A 15518-nucleotide genomic window follows, 5' to 3' on the forward strand; every position below is an offset into this window, starting at 1 on the left:
ACAGAGTATATGTTCGTTCAAAGAAGATGTTTATATGTCCACATGAAGCTCCTTGAAAGCTTCTGAAAGTCTGAAAGGCGATGAAGGCTTTTGGGAGAAGTTGGAGAGGAAAAAGGGAAACTTTGTTTTTTTAAAAGGAAACTTTTTTAATGCAAAGGTGGTGAGGTTTCAAGACTGATCATCCTATTTATACGTAAACTACGGGAATTAATTCGGGCCATCTGATTGGGTTAGCTCAAGATCTAAAGGCCTAGAGTAAATGAACTATACGGCGGCAAAAAGTTGACAGGACAATTGTCACATTCCTCGAAACCTGAACAGACGCCAATAGTAGGCAGTCACGTGTCCAATACTTGAGTAGTAGGTAGGCATGATTTTACATGGCAGAAGCCTAAAAGCCCCTTATTGTGCATGTCAGAAGGTGACGACATCAAGCACGAGCAGGAGCTTGGGGGGCAAATGTTGTACCCTTAAATTAGCACGAGTTCAATTACTCAGCTCGGGTACAGCTGGCAGATGAATAAGTGGGAAAATAGCTTAAACGCCCTGGTTAGCCCAAGACCGTCACACTGTGTACTTTAAATAGTGCTTAACTCGCTAAACGAGTCATTAGGTTGTAACCGTGCATCTAGATGTTATTAACAGGCCAGGGTGAAAATCTCAGTGAAAAGGAATGGATATATTTTATTTAAAACGTTAAACTGTACATGGGCCCATAAAAGTGTTTATAAAGTTATTTACAGTCCAAAATGGTCATTACATTATAAAAGTTACAACCCGTCGACCTAAGCGACAAAAACAGGGTTAAACCCTAGTTCCCCTAAGAAACACCTTGGCTGTGGTGGTCAAGCAACCGCATATGTACACATCGCCACCTAAGCTCTCCACTCAAGGTTGGGTGAACTTTTCTTTCCCTTTACCTGCACCACATAGCATCCGTGAGCCAAGGCTCGACAAGAAAACTTATTACTGCATATATACCATATAAATAAATGATAGATGACTAATAAGTCTCTCTGGGTAGATGACTAATAAGTCTCTTTGGATAGATGACTAATAAATCTCTCCGGATAGATGGCTGATAAGTCTTTCTGGATAGATGACTGATAAGTCTCTCTGGGTAGATGACTAATAAGTCTCTCTGGATAAAAAACTGATAAGTCTCTCTGGATAGATGACTAATAAGTCTCTCTGGGGTCTCGTGCCCCAAGCTATGTGACATTTCAGTCACCTGAGCCTTTTAGCCCTGGCCCTCAGTAACTAGCCTTTAGACTAGACACACGCTTTAGTTTTCTTCGACCAATAGGTCGGTCAAGCATTTAATGCTCATGTTGATTAGATATAATCATTTCGGCATGCGTTAAACATGCTAATGTCGCTCTTAACTCAAAAGTCAATACCATACTACCAGTGCTCAGTACTACTGTCGATCATGACTGATAAGTCAGAACTTCACAACCAATACTAAACACCAATGTCGTTTCTAACTAACAAGTCAGTGCCATTCACAAGTAAGCAAAGTTGCCAGGCATTTACAATGCAACCAATGTCCATAAATAAAGCACTCAACATGCCTCATCAATAACCATGCATGTCACATACTAGATGCAATTTTCTTACCTCTGGTTCAAGCGTAAAATAATAAAAGAATGACCCTTGAGAATGATCTGTCCTTAAGCCCCTTAGCGGTCACCTAGTCATAACCAAATATGAGATTCCATCAATGAAATAAATAATAAAAGGTTCATGGACTAAAACCCTCCTGGGACCTCGAATCCTACTAACATAGTTAGTAGATTCGATCCAGAGCCTAGAGGAATGAAAACCCGCGCTTACAAGTTACTAAAACCCATCCTGGCAAAAAAGGGACAAGCGGGTCGCGACCTGCCCCCAAGGGTCGCAGCGCGCCCCCAAGACAGAGAGCCTCCTGTCTGGGGTGCCAGGGGCGGGCCGCGACTTGACCCTGTGGGTCGTGGCATGCCCGCTAGACAGAATCCAGGGGAGACTCTGGGATGCATTCAAGTCGCGACTTGCATGAACTCGGTAGGGACTTGACCCCACGAACCCAGCTCCCCTGCATTTTTATCAATTCAAACTCAACCAAATCTTTACCAAACCAATCCCAAAATCACAACCAAACATTTATACAACATTATCACCATTCAAACAACAAAACCCAAGTTCTATAACACTTAAAATATCACCAAATATCCACTTCTAAAATCAAAATCTCAAGCTTAAACATAACCTTAAAAATAGAGTAAACCTTGAAATTTAAACTGAAAACCTTATCTCAATCCCTAAACTGAACCCCTTAATTGCTGCTGAACACAATCCTAAACCCTCAAGCTTTAATCCTCAAGTTCAATTCTCCACTTAGCTTCAAAACTCCAACTGATAAGGAGAGGGAGAGAGAGAAAGAGATAATCGAGAGAGAAAGAGTGAGCTGCTCTATTTTTGCTACCTTAGTTAATTCCACAGCTTTCTAAACTTAAGCCTATCTAATGGTCAAAATGACCAAAATACCCCTAGAGTCATTAAAACCTTCAAAGCCACCCAAGAGCAAAACTGTCATTTCTCACCTATCCCGTTAATCATAATTAACATCCTCCAATTCACATTACTCCCAATATTCTCAAATAATTATTAAATTATATCCCATTACCCGTTCATTCCCGGTAATGTACTAATTACCAAATTACCCCCAGGCTCACCCCGAGCCCGACAATTAATCCCGTTATGACCAAACTGCTAACTTGCATCCTAGGATCATCTCATGCCAAATAGCTTGAACATATCCACATAATAATGTGGTCTCACCCATAAATCACAAACATGCACATAAATATACAATTATGCCCTTAACGGGCCAAAATTACGAAAATGTCATTCTATTAAGAAGTGAGCCCACATGCATGCAATTATCATCATATAATAATATAACTCACATAATCATGCATATAATCACATAATTGCATATTAAATCAATTATGGCCCTGGCCCCCTAATCCAAGCATTAAGCCACATTAGGGAATTTGGGACATTACAATAGCCAAGTAAAATATCTGGCTAATAGTGATGTGAACAGCTCGACTTTGGGGCTGGATAGCACAATACATGGGCTATTATCAGACTGCCTCTTAGGATAACAATTGAACTCAAGACTTATAATGACCAGATCCAACTTTGGGCGATCTAAGCTTACTACGGGCAAGGGTCTAGATAGTCTTTGAACACGAGCTCGGGTGAGATACTCAGCTCGTGGAAACCTGGACAGAGCGCATACTGAAGGATCCCAAGAGATTTAGAGGCTCTTTATACGCTCATTAATTCCTAGGCTACATCACAGATCTATCATTTATTATCCAAGATAGCCGGAGTATATTCTATTATGTTATCAAATCATATCCCAATGTAAATGTGAATAATCTGTATTAATTATATACCTTATTTAATTATGCGGTTTATTTATGCAGTTACCCAAACCCGTCTATGGAATTCTCCTATAAATACTAGGAATTTTGGATAGGAAAAGGGGGAGCCATTTTTGTATTACTAAAACTCTACAGAAATAAAGAGAGAAAAGTAATAATATTGACTTATGGACTAGGTGGATTTGAACCACTGAACCACGTAAAAGTTTTGTATTTTCGAGAGAGTGTTTACTATTTCATTACGGTTTATAATCTAGCACTAATCTACCCATTTAATTTCTTAATACACTATTGGCAAAAAATCGCGTCAACAGACCTCTACAAAGGAGATTATCCTCCTCCATCTTCCTTCTTTTCTCCACCACCTCGGGAGTGTCCTTGTCGGATGGCGTTGGGAGAGGTTCAAGGGTGGACTCTATGATGTAGGTGATCTTGAGAGTGGTAAAGAGAAACCTCACCTTGTCTTGTCATCTAGTGAAATTGGATCCACCAAACCTATCCAACCTCACTAGGTTATGATTCATGATTTTGATAGTCTCATCTTCCATTGAAACAAACAAGGGGTAATCTTTTGAATATTAGGTAAAAATAGATTGCCTCAATGGAAATGGTAAAAAGACTTTACAACTCTAAGCAAAATATACAAATAAACAAAGATTGATTAAATAATGTTACAACTATATGACTTAAAAAATACAAATAAAATAAGAAGAAGTAGAAGAAGAGAATAGAAAATTACAACTCTAGACAAAAGATACAAATAAAGTAATAGTGTTTGAAACAAAAAGAAATAAAATATTACAGCTCTTAAACAAGAAGTACAAGTAAATAAGACAAGAAGAATAAGAAGAAAAACAATAGTAGAATAGGTAAGAACAAGAACAAAGAACAAGAAACTATCACTCACACAATCAAAGTGAAGAGTGTTGGGGATCAACAACTTGAACAAGGTTTGAAACCTTTGTCCAAAAGCTTATTTCCCCTAACTCTAGCACTAAAGGAACTCTCACTATTTTGAAAATAACTTTATGGAATTATCAAGCCTCTAGGTGTCTTCTAGCCAAGTGCTCCAACGGATAGAAAAATTGTGTCTTACAAGTGAGCCATATACTCCTATTTATAGCCTTTAGAGACACCATTTGAATTTCAAATTCCACAAACTCCCATGGCTATTACTAATGTTTAATTGGATGTTTATGGAATTAAAATTGAGATTTTGAGAGTTACTTAGAAGGTTAGAACCGTTCAAATTGGAAAAAACTAAAAAACCATGTTGGCTGTTAGCCACACTGGCCGCGTCCAGGAGTATCAGTGGCCGCGGGCACTAGTCTCTGTCCCCTAAGCCGCGGCCACCAATACCTTTAGTTGCAGCCACTGGCCATTTTCAGCACATAATTTTGTGTTGTTTTTCCAAACAGTTCCAAATCACTCCCAATTGATTTTGTAACCCCCAAACACATTATTGGGGTTACAATCATTCTTCTAACAACCATTTCACCTGTGTCTTTAAGAAATTCAACTCAAAATTGTATAACAACAAATCTACACAATAATGGACAATATGTGGAAGTTACAAATTTGTAACTGAATTTGTAATACTAAATATGTTACATATTTGAATATTCACATAGATCCAAATATTGTAACTCTCTTTTATATGTTACAATATGTGACATTCTTTGTCACATTTATTTAATCTAAAACATTATATTATAAAATAATATAACACTATGTTGTTGATTTTGGCGATCAAAATATGCCTAGGTTTCTAGCACCATATCGTGGTGAATGTTATCACTTGCATCGTTTTAGAGGAAGAGGGAACCATCCTAGAGGTGCGATGGAGTTATTCAATTATAGACACTTATCATTGCGTAATGTGATTGAACGTTGTTTTGGACTTCTAAAAGCCAGGTTTCCAATTTTGAAGTCAATGCCTCCATACTTGCTTGGAAAGCAACGTCGAATACCAATAGCATGTGCCGCTATCCACAACTAAATCAAAATGCATTCTATTAATGATAAAATGTTTGAACAATATTCAGTTGATGCCACACCTGTAGAAGATATTGAAGGAACCGAAAGCCAATCTAATACAACAATAGAAAACCAACAAGAAGGAGAAGAAGTAGGAATTTATGAGACAGAAGAGATTAATTTCAATCAAGCTTATATGACTCAGAAGGAAAATGTTAGAGATAACATTGCTGAACAAATATGGCTTAGTTATAACAACAACGTTAAGTTAATTTAAAAAAATATAACTGTAATTTAGAAAAAAAAAACCAAAATTAATGACAATACAATATTGTTATGAATTTAATCAATGCACTATTATTAAATTTTAATTTATCAATATTATTAAATTTTACTTAATTAAATCTATTGATAAATCAAAATTTAATATCATACCATATATGTATATAAAATATATGAAATTAAAATAATATTCAGATTCAACTCAACTAATCACATATTCAGTTTTGTTTTTATATTTTTAAATTTAATACCAATCACAAATTAAGTATTTTACAACTAAAAAATAGTTTACTGATATTGAACAAATCACATTTTTTAGAAACATTTATTTTTTCACTAAATTCATATTTTCATTTCAAAATCTCACTTTTCAAAATTATAGATTTTTAATCCTGAACTAGTCAGACTCTCTAAGAGCACTCACATTGGGTGAGTTATATTACCAAAATATGTAAAAAAATAGCTAAAACTAACAAAAATAGGGATACATTGGATGATGTATTTTACAAATATTTTTATATATAGCTAGTACAAAGCTATATTTAATGTACACTATTCATCTTTTAACCCAATATTATAATATTAAAATATATTAGGATATTATTGATAGTTATAAAAAATATTTTAAATGAATAAAAAATATTTGAAAATATAATATTTAAATGATATAGAGAAAAAAATAGAGAATGTGATGTATGGTAAAATGTAAAACTTAGAGGTAAAATAGAAAAATGTGTGTTTTGGGGAGGTATTTTAAAGGATGAAGTAGAGCACCGGATGAGAGTGCTCTAAGTGTTTACTTCTTTTTTCTATTTGCATAACTATTATATAAAATATTTTTTTAATGAAAAATTCTTTTTAAAATATAAGATATTAACTAAAAAAGATTTTACAGGGCATTTTAAAAATTATTTTTTAAAATAAAGGAAGGAAGTAATACAATTAAATTAAAAACAGTTTGGGAATTAAGTGATATTTTTAAAGGTTGGGACGTCATAAAAAAAAGCCAAGATTTTCCAATTTCTTTTACTATTATTCCTCTTCTTCTATGACCTTTGGGTTGGGCATTTTCCTCTTTTCTTAGTCCGACATACATACATATACGTTACGTAACAGAAGAAACACTAACAGCAACAGAAGAGAGACCCCTTGTCCAAATCCAGCCTTTCAGATCCCAAATGGGTGAGACTGAGGCCAAAAGGAAACGAGGCCGTAAACCCAAAACCCCCATTTCCGAAAACCTAGAAATCCCAGCCACAGCCACAGCCACAGCCACCGCCATTGTCCCCGCCACTACCACCTCTACACCCGCATTGGACGACGTTTTCTCAGTCGGCAATGTAGAAATCGTTGACACGGGTGCACCGAGCGACCCTCACCGCCGCCGCCGCCCTGGCCGCCCACCCAAGAAGCTCTCCAAGAACTCCGATAAGCCCGAGAAGCCTCCGGTCAAGGCCCCAGGCAGACGGCCCCCTCGGCAGGTTGAAAATGGAGACTTAGCGTTATCCACTGAACTGGTGGCTGCCCCGGGTTTGGCTGCTGATCATGGGATCACCTGGGAGAGCGTAGCAAGGGTGATGCCCGCCATGGATGCTGTGGTGAAGGTTTTCTGTGTCCATACGGAGCCTAATTTCTCGCTTCCGTGGCAGAGGAAGAGGCAGTATAGCTCGAGCAGCAGTGGGTTTGTTATTAGTGGAAGGAGGGTGCTTACTAATGCGCATTCGGTGGAGCATTATACTCAGGTCAAGCTCAAGAAACGTGGCTCCGATACCAAGTATTTGGCTACTGTTCTTGCCATTGGCACCGAGTGTGATATTGGTATTCAAATCCTCTTTATTGCTTATTTCCTTGAAATATTTTGTGTTCTATATATTACTGATTGCTGGGTTTGAATTTTTTTAATGTAATATTTTCCCAGCTGGTTGATTGGTAATGGCGGGAGTATCTCTGTCTGTTTCATTGTGGATAGGTTAAAAAGCTACTGTCTTTCCAGAACTTGTGGAAGTTTTCCCTTTATTAATATATACATATATAAATATATATTTTAAAAATTTCTTGAATTTTAGCCAAGTTGATCGGAAGATTAATAGTAAGCAATCATATATGGGCAAATATTTATGGAAGTGGCAAGTTTTAGAACCTCAACATGCACTGTGAAGTAATTGTTGGTATTAGTACTTACCTGGGCTATTCTTCCTATGAGGAAACAATTTAATTGAATGCATTGTTATGTGATGCAGCTATGCTTACTGTTGATGATGATGAGTTTTGGCAAGGAGTATACCCTGTAGAATTTGGGGATTTGCCCACACTTCAAGATGCCGTGACTGTTGTTGGTTACCCAATTGGAGGTGACACCATTTCTGTGACTAGTGGCGTTGTATCTCGAATTGAGATTCTATCCTATGTTCATGGTTCCACTGAACTTCTAGGTTTACAGGTTATGAGATGATGATTTTGTCTTTTCTTTTTTGCGCTTGTGCTGGTTACAACTTTTAAATTTGTCTTAACACTTCTTTTTATGGTTGTATCTACAGATAGATGCTGCTATAAACTCAGGTAATTCAGGTGGACCTGCTTTCAATGATAAAGGTAATTGTGTGGGTATTGCATTTCAGTCCCTTAAACACGAGGATGCAGAGAATATTGGTTATGTCATTCCAACACCAGTCATTATGCACTTCATTCAAGATTATGAAAAGAATGGTGCTTATACAGGTAACATTATATGTTTATTATTATTGCTATTATTATTTTATTATTATTATTATAAGAAGAAGAAGAAGAAGAAACAACTAGTTATTAGTCAGTTAGTCCCAGCTGGGGTTTGATCCCCAGACTTTTCACTCACAACACACCCACGCAAAACTACTTGAGCTAGACTCAAGTGGCATTTATGTCGGTACACGCAAAACTACTTGAGCTAGACTCAAGTGGCATTTATGTCGGTACAGTGTTATTGGATTTTCACAAATTAGATCTGCATATGCGGTATATAACCATGTTATATACTGTAATGCTATGACAACTAAGCATTGTATTCTTTTAACCTGTTTTTTTCCCATGTTATTCACCTTCAGGATTTCCAATTCTTGGGGTTGAGTGGCAGAAAATGGAAAATCCTGATTTGCGCAGGTCTATGGGCATGAAATCTGATCAAAAAGGTGTTCGCATTAGAAGAATTGATCCCACAACTCCGGAATCGCAAGTTTTAAAACCATCTGATATAATTCTCAGCTTTGATGGTGTTCTTATTGCCAATGATGGAACAGGTTAGTATATTTTGATGCATATATGTTTGTTATTCATACATATAAGTGAAAGATTTTATGCTGAGAATTTGTTTGTATTATCAGGAAGTATGATGCTTCAAATACTAATTATTATAATAATTAAAAAACCGTAGTAGTTGTTACTTTTATTATTCCCCTTGAAAGAAAATTTACGAGTTTTTGGTACGTAGAGTTCAAAATTTTCTCTTTACTGGAAAAACTGAAGTGGCTAATGTGATTGTTTGGAAAGCTATATTATTGTGTTTAGCTATGTATTAGAATCTTTTTCTTGATTACCAGGGTCGTCACTTTTCTGTGTTTGATTGTGTAAATGAATTTGTTAATTTATAATTTCTTTTTACAAAATCATCAAAATAATTATTTGTATTAAAAACATGTAAAATATAATAATTTAGTAATTTTTCATAAATAGCAACACTACTTTTGCTATGTTGAAAATTACTTTACCACTTTTTAAAATAAAAGGTATGTTGCAATACCAATGGGTTTTGTACTCATCCTAGTTAGTTATACATTTGTTTTACTTGAAAAGGATAAATATTATTATTTTCTTTTGAAACAAATAAATTATTTTTGGATGTCACATCATGCAATTCAAGTATATATATTTTTTTAAGGGACAATCAAAGTATATCAATATATATATGTGCTTGCATTTTTATATTAATATATATTATACACACACGCAGTGGGTGACTGAATGGGCAACAAATTCCTGGTCAAATAACATCCACCTTTTCAGTGAGTTTCTCTTGCCTGCTAACTGAAGCCCTAAACATAAACTATACCGGGTATTAAAAAACTGAAACCTGTTAACAAAGGAGGGAATCCTTCAGATTCCTATTCCCACTCCTCTTTTCACCCCATACCAAACAGCCCCTAATTGTTACAGACTTTCTTTCAACCTGTACTGTTTATTATTTACTAGGGCGTGTTTTTTCTTTTAAATTACTGAAGGGAACCTTTTTGTTTTTGGCTTTGAGTTGTATGCTTTGGTCATTGACTTTGGATCAAACATACTAGTAACCTAAAGCATGTATGAGTTACAACTTACAAGTAGATGTGTCTTGGCAAGATGTGGAAATTGTGAATTCGGACAGCAGCTTGTATGAGTTGCAAGTCTTATTTTTGTCTTCTGCTTAATGTATAGTGTCACTTCAAATCTCTATCTTTTGTTGATTTTTCAGTTCCTTTTCGACATGGAGAGCGCATAGGTTTTAGTTACCTTATCTCCCAGAAATACACTGGAGATAATGCTGCTGTCAGGGTTTTGCGCAATTCTGAGATTCTCAATTTTGATATCAAACTTGTGACCCACAAAAGGCTAATACCAGCACACAATAGAGGAAGACCTCCATCATATTATATCATTGCTGGATTTGTGTTTACAACTGTGTCTGTTCCCTATCTCCGGTCTGAGGTGTGTAATTCCTTTTTAATTCCATTCAATCTTTTTTTCCCTGCCTAGATAATTTGTTTTCTGTATGATCTCTGCTCTATACTGCTTGATAATCCTCAGATTTTGCAGTTAGGTTTGTGTACCAAATTTCTGTAATGTTTCTCAGCATTTATGAACATTTCTTATATTAGAATCAATTATGGATCTATTTCATTGTAATGATGATTATTTTTCTTCTCGTTTTGTTTTTATGGTTTGAGAACTAATATATTCTGTTTTTCACGTGTCATGAAGAATGCTAGTAGATTCATTTTCAGAATGTTTAAACGAACTTGGATATTAATTTTCCTGCTTGTGTTTTACAGTACGGAAAGGATTACGAATATGAAGCCCCAGTGAAGCTATTGGATAAGCTGTTACATTCTTTACCACAATCTCCAGATGAACAGCTTGTTGTGGTTTCTCAGGTTTACCTTCTTTTTCTCTGAAGCTATGCACTGTGCTACAATGGCCAGGTCATTTTTGTGATTGTATTTTCTAACATTTGTTTCTTGATTTGGAAAATCTTTTCAAGGTGCTTGTGGCTGATATCAACATTGGGTATGAGGACATTGTTAACACCCAGGTTAGGGTTGGCACCAATAAAAAATGAATGCAGTTTTAGTAGCTTAAATTGCTTTAAAGAGTGACTTATTGAATCCCTTCTTTTTGTATGCATGTATAGGTTCTGGCTTTCAATGGTAAACCTGTAAAGAATCTTAAGAGTTTGGCCAGCATGGTTGAGAGCTGTGATGATGAATTTTTGAGATTTGATTTGGAATACCAACAGGTACTCCGTCTTATAGGCTTTGTGTTTGCACTTCTCTGCATGATTGGTGCATGTTGCACTTTCTTACATTCTTATCCTTGTGCAGATAGTGGTCCTCCGTACAAAGACAGCAAATGCTGCCACTCTGGATATTTTGGCGACACATTGCATACCATCAGCCATGTCTGATGATCTAAAGACATGAAATTCAATTGGGAATACTACCCTTGAGTTGCTTCTTCTTGTGGGTGAACATGCTAGCTGTTTGTATACCATAGTAAATTCTTTGGTTGCCTCTGCTTAAGATTTGTTAAAAATTGGTGATTCTCCGCTCAAAACTTGTAGACCTAGGAAATCTTCATAGAACTGATGGAAAATATGGTTGGTGTAAAATCTAGAGGTGATCCTCAAATTTTTCCAGGGAATTCGAAATTACGGCTGCTTGAATGGAAATCTTAACTAAAGAAATCATGGCCAAACAATTTTTTGCTTTTAAGATCATCAGGTTGATCATCAGGTTGAGGGCATGTTTCATGCAGGTGAGGTTGGTGGCCAATTGGGAAGACAAAAAAAGCTTGGTCTTGTGTGCTTTTAGGCAGAATCAAAATGCATGATATGTCGATTCCCAAAGAAGCATTTGCTATACTAATTTTGGGGGACCACTTTAGTGTAGTTATTTTTTTTCGTACTTAAATAATTTTTAATGATGGTGTATATTGTAGTCATTTAAGATATTTGTAAATTTTTAAGAAATTTAAAATATTTTACAATACTGAAAATAAAGTTCAAACATCTTGTTGTATGCATCTTTATTTTTTCATATTTGTTATGTTTTTAGTATTGTAAATTATTTTAAATTTTTTAAAAATTTATAAGGTATTTTAAATGACTACAATATATACCGTCGTATAGATAAATGATTTAGGTCCCAAAATACAAAAATTGACTGAATCGTAGTTGCCCCTCCCCATGTGAATTATTTAGTAATAATAAAAAGCATCAACCATTCTTATTCCGTATTCATGGTTTAGACAAAATCAACAATAACTCTAGCTTTGAAGTAATGTTAGATTTTCCTTAATAGTTCCTAAACATCTCTTGACATCTTCGGGTTTTATCTCAGCAAATACATTAATTGCAGCTGGTTGGTTCATTTATAATAAATAAAGCAGTTATAATGGTTTAAGAAAGGATTGAATAATACAATGCTCTAGGTTTCAATGTTCAAACATGTGTTTGGCTTTCTAAAAGAGGGGTCTGCGGTGAGGCTTGTTGCAACCCATTAGCAACTCCATGGTTCTCTGCCTTTCCCTCTACTGACTGCGCCCATATTACTCCATAGAAGCCTATAACGATTAAAATAGCTCCAATAACGCTGCCAGAAAGAAGCAGAAGTGAATCAAAACATGATCATGGATTGATTTTGCTCAAACAATAGGCAACAATTCATGTGTTTTAGTTGTAGGGGAACGAAGAGTGCAATACCTTCCGGTGTAAAATGTGTCGCCGAGAAAAATGGCTCCCAGGAAGGCGGCAATAGCAATCCCCAAAGGCTTGAACATGGCAGCAAATACAGGGCCTTTCATTTTTATGCACCATGTTAGCACAGAAAAGACCACCGCACTTCCACAGATACCCTATGATAAGAAGTTCAACTTAGCAGATGACTAAACTTAAAAGCTAGTCATATTGTGATCACATTTGTGGAATTGAGACTGAGAAAATGTTGTGCTTACTGAATAGAGAACAGAGATGAGCTCAATATCAGGTGTTAGTGCCCAGATACTTGAATCTTCTCCCACAATTAAAGTAAGTAATGCACACTGAATGGTTCCAAAGAAGTAATAATAGAAGAGAATGGTTATCTTTGATGGGTACCTTTCAAGAATTGCTGCCTTCAATAGTTGGCGAAACATAAATCAGTTCCATAAAAGCTTTTGGGTAGAAAAAAAATGAAGAGCAGAGAATTAGATGGGAACATATGTGAATCCAAACCAAGTAGTTTTTATAAGATTGCATTTACCTGACCAATATTCCATATGGAAAAAGATAAACTAGCAACTACAAGGAAAAGGCTTCCTTCAATCCAATTACTAGTTGCTCTCAAAATCTTGGGGGCAGAAGATGGGTTTAATGGATAAGAAGTATTTTGTCCAGAATGAGACAATAAAGCCAGAATTGCTGGGCCTTTGTATATGATGATGACCAGTGCTCCAGAGATTGAAACCAGAGTGCCCATGACTTTGATCTGGCCTTTTGAGCATCTCAAGTCCAACTTTTCCATTCTAGACCAAACAAAACAAACAAACCTTGTAACCTTACTAAAATTATGTTCTTTAACCTTCAAATTCATTATGTTTTGAAAAGTACCCAGATTCCCAAAGATTGTAAAAAAATAAAATATATTGGACTTTCCCATCTCCTTATTTCTCTTATCTTCCTCTCTAATCAATAAATAAGTACCTGAAGAAAACAGCAAGGATGAATGTGAAGGCCGGAGCCAGGTTACTCATAGCTGATCCAAGTGTTGGGGAGCTGTAGCTTACACCAGCAAATACACAATTTTGCAAGAGAGTTATCCTGAAATTTTTATAATAAGAATTAAAAAAAAAAATCCCATTGTGCGGATGAGTTTATTTTGCTAAATTGGGTAAGGAAAAAAACCAAATTAAAGAGAAGAAAGGCCACTTACCCAGCAAAGCTAAGGAGGAAGAATTTAGAGAGAAGAGAGAAACTGAGTGGTGGTGGTGTCTTCTTTCTGTGACATATAAGAAGAAAAGTCCATTAACACATTTTAGTGGTTCTGGTCATGAAAGAAAATTAGCATAATTTATGAAGTGAAAAACCAAAATTAGCATAATTGGTGAAGTGACAAAACCTTTGGAAGATGAACAAGGGGAGGAAGATGATGGTGGCAAGTGCATTTGAGTAGACAACAAAGACATAGTGATTCATTCCTTTAGTCATGGCTGCTTTGCTCAGTGTGGTTAACCCAACATCCAGGCATTCCACCATCACCATGGCCGCAAATGGTACCAAATCTTCCAACCATGGCGTCATTCCCATCTCTCTCTCTCTCTCTCTCTCTCGATCCTGCACTCGGTTCATTTTTATGGAAGACTTTTCTACTTCTGTTGGGTCAGGTCTATTAAATAACTTTTCTTTTGATGGAAAGATCTTTTAAATAAAGTAATTAACGATGAACATTGACACTAGGCCTTTCTTTTCAATAAAATATAATTCCTCAATTAAGTTTCAAGTAAAAAAGATCACATGGGCAATTCTTTTTATTCTTTTTAAATATTTATAATAATTCAGTAATAATTGTAAATGAAAATAAGTCTCGTACAACTTTTTATTTTATTTTTTAATTTTGTTTTCATGTGCAGTAAAAGAAAGAGAAAGAAGGTGTTATTGAATATTTATTGTGAATACGTGATTCACTTGATTATTAAGCAAACCAAGCACTAATATAATATTACAAAGCTCAACATAAAATCATGCTATAGTGGAAACTTGGCGTTGAATAACGAATAGTATATACTAATTATTCATCTATTCACAATCATATTACTAGATGAAATTCCATAACCAACGTTTTATTTAATTAATCAAATTAATTGAAGGTGGAACAAATAAGTTAGTACAACAAATCAATATTGGGTAGCTACATACTAAATTTCTATCACTACATAATATCAAATCAGTATGATAAAATAAAATTGACTAAATAATAAAATGACACAGAGTTTTTTACGTAGTGTCAATGTCCTTTCAGTTATTACCGGTCCACGGGGCCACACTCATAGATAAGATTTATTAGTCAAATTTCACAAATACAAAGTAATTGACTTAAACAAAACTTAGATTCTTTCTAATAATTTTGCTGCAAGCTTGATGTACTATCTCTTTGCTGAATAAATCTCCTTAAGACATTGAAGTTTGAACTCCCTTCAAATTGCTTGATGAATGCTCGCTTCCTCCCTATGCAAGACTTTGATGAACCTTCTTTCGAAGGTTGTTCTTCACGTTCTTCTCTTTGAGATTTTGCTCAACACATAAGCAATTACAAAGACACAAAATAACAAGGAATATCAGAACAACTATCTTTTACAAAAGAAAGACACTCTTATAAAAGTATAAGAAATTAAGGCGAAGAAAAGGTGCTTAGGGCTAATGCTTTGGTTCGTATTTATACACAAAATACTTACCCAAAGTCAGCTTTACACAATTCTAGACACACATCACACACAAGAAAAGTTTCCAAAATAAACTTTCAATCACAATCAATGCAGCCAAAATCGTAGGAACAAACTGAGATTCTA

At 35.4% G+C, this 15518-nt stretch overlaps 2 protein-coding genes across 3 annotated transcripts; one reads left to right on the top strand and one right to left on the bottom strand.

Moving 5' to 3' along the window:
• The first annotated feature begins 6743 nt into the window (after positions 1-6743).
• Positions 6744-11661, top strand: LOC133830381 (protease Do-like 9). The gene is made up of 9 exons (XM_062260357.1): positions 6744-7511; positions 7934-8133; positions 8231-8411; positions 8774-8965; positions 10174-10406; positions 10751-10852; positions 10960-11010; positions 11110-11214; positions 11300-11661. Exons 1-9 carry the CDS (start codon positions 6872-6874, stop codon positions 11396-11398), a joined length of 1803 nt encoding a protein of 600 aa, XP_062116341.1. The 5' UTR covers positions 6744-6871; the 3' UTR covers positions 11399-11661.
• A 519-nt stretch (positions 11662-12180) lies between these two features.
• Positions 12181-14332, bottom strand: LOC133830382 (WAT1-related protein At4g15540-like). 2 transcript variants are annotated; one of them, XM_062260359.1, is made up of 7 exons: positions 14072-14332; positions 13886-13951; positions 13657-13773; positions 13217-13478; positions 12930-13016; positions 12679-12830; positions 12181-12568 (listed from the first exon to the last, which is right to left on the bottom strand). In XM_062260359.1, the coding sequence occupies exons 1-7, from the start codon at positions 14299-14301 to the stop codon at positions 12418-12420; spliced, it is 1065 nt and encodes a 354-aa protein (XP_062116343.1). In that variant the 5' UTR covers positions 14302-14332; the 3' UTR covers positions 12181-12417. The 2 variants fall into 2 exon arrangements, with proteins under 2 accessions (XP_062116343.1, XP_062116342.1); XM_062260358.1 differs by having other exon boundaries at positions 12930-13088; positions 14072-14331.
• Positions 14333-15518: the final 1186 nt, after the last annotated feature.

Source organism: Humulus lupulus, chromosome 4, assembly GCF_963169125.1.
Source record: "Humulus lupulus chromosome 4, drHumLupu1.1, whole genome shotgun sequence".
NCBI lineage: Eukaryota > Viridiplantae > Streptophyta > Magnoliopsida > Rosales > Cannabaceae > Humulus > Humulus lupulus.

Bases quoted from the DNA above. Each gene is read 5' to 3' on its own strand.
- LOC133830382 (XM_062260358.1), bottom strand. From the start codon at position 14,301: ATGAACCGAGTGCAGGATCGAGAGAGAGAGAGAGAGAGAGAGATGGGA. The intron at 12,831-12,929 runs GTAAGCACAACA...TTCTTATCATAG, and splicing joins TCATCTCTGTTCTCTATTCA to GGTATCTGTGGAAGTGCGGT. The intron at 12,569-12,678 runs GTATTGCACTCT...TCTTTCTGGCAG, and splicing joins GACACATTTTACACCGGAAG to CGTTATTGGAGCTATTTTAA.
- LOC133830381 (XM_062260357.1), top strand. From the start codon at position 6,872: ATGGGTGAGACTGAGGCCAAAAGGAAACGAGGCCGTAAACCCAAAACC. The intron at 8,412-8,773 runs GTAACATTATAT...ATTCACCTTCAG, and splicing joins AAAGAATGGTGCTTATACAG to GATTTCCAATTCTTGGGGTT. The intron at 10,853-10,959 runs GTTTACCTTCTT...AATCTTTTCAAG, and splicing joins AGCTTGTTGTGGTTTCTCAG to GTGCTTGTGGCTGATATCAA.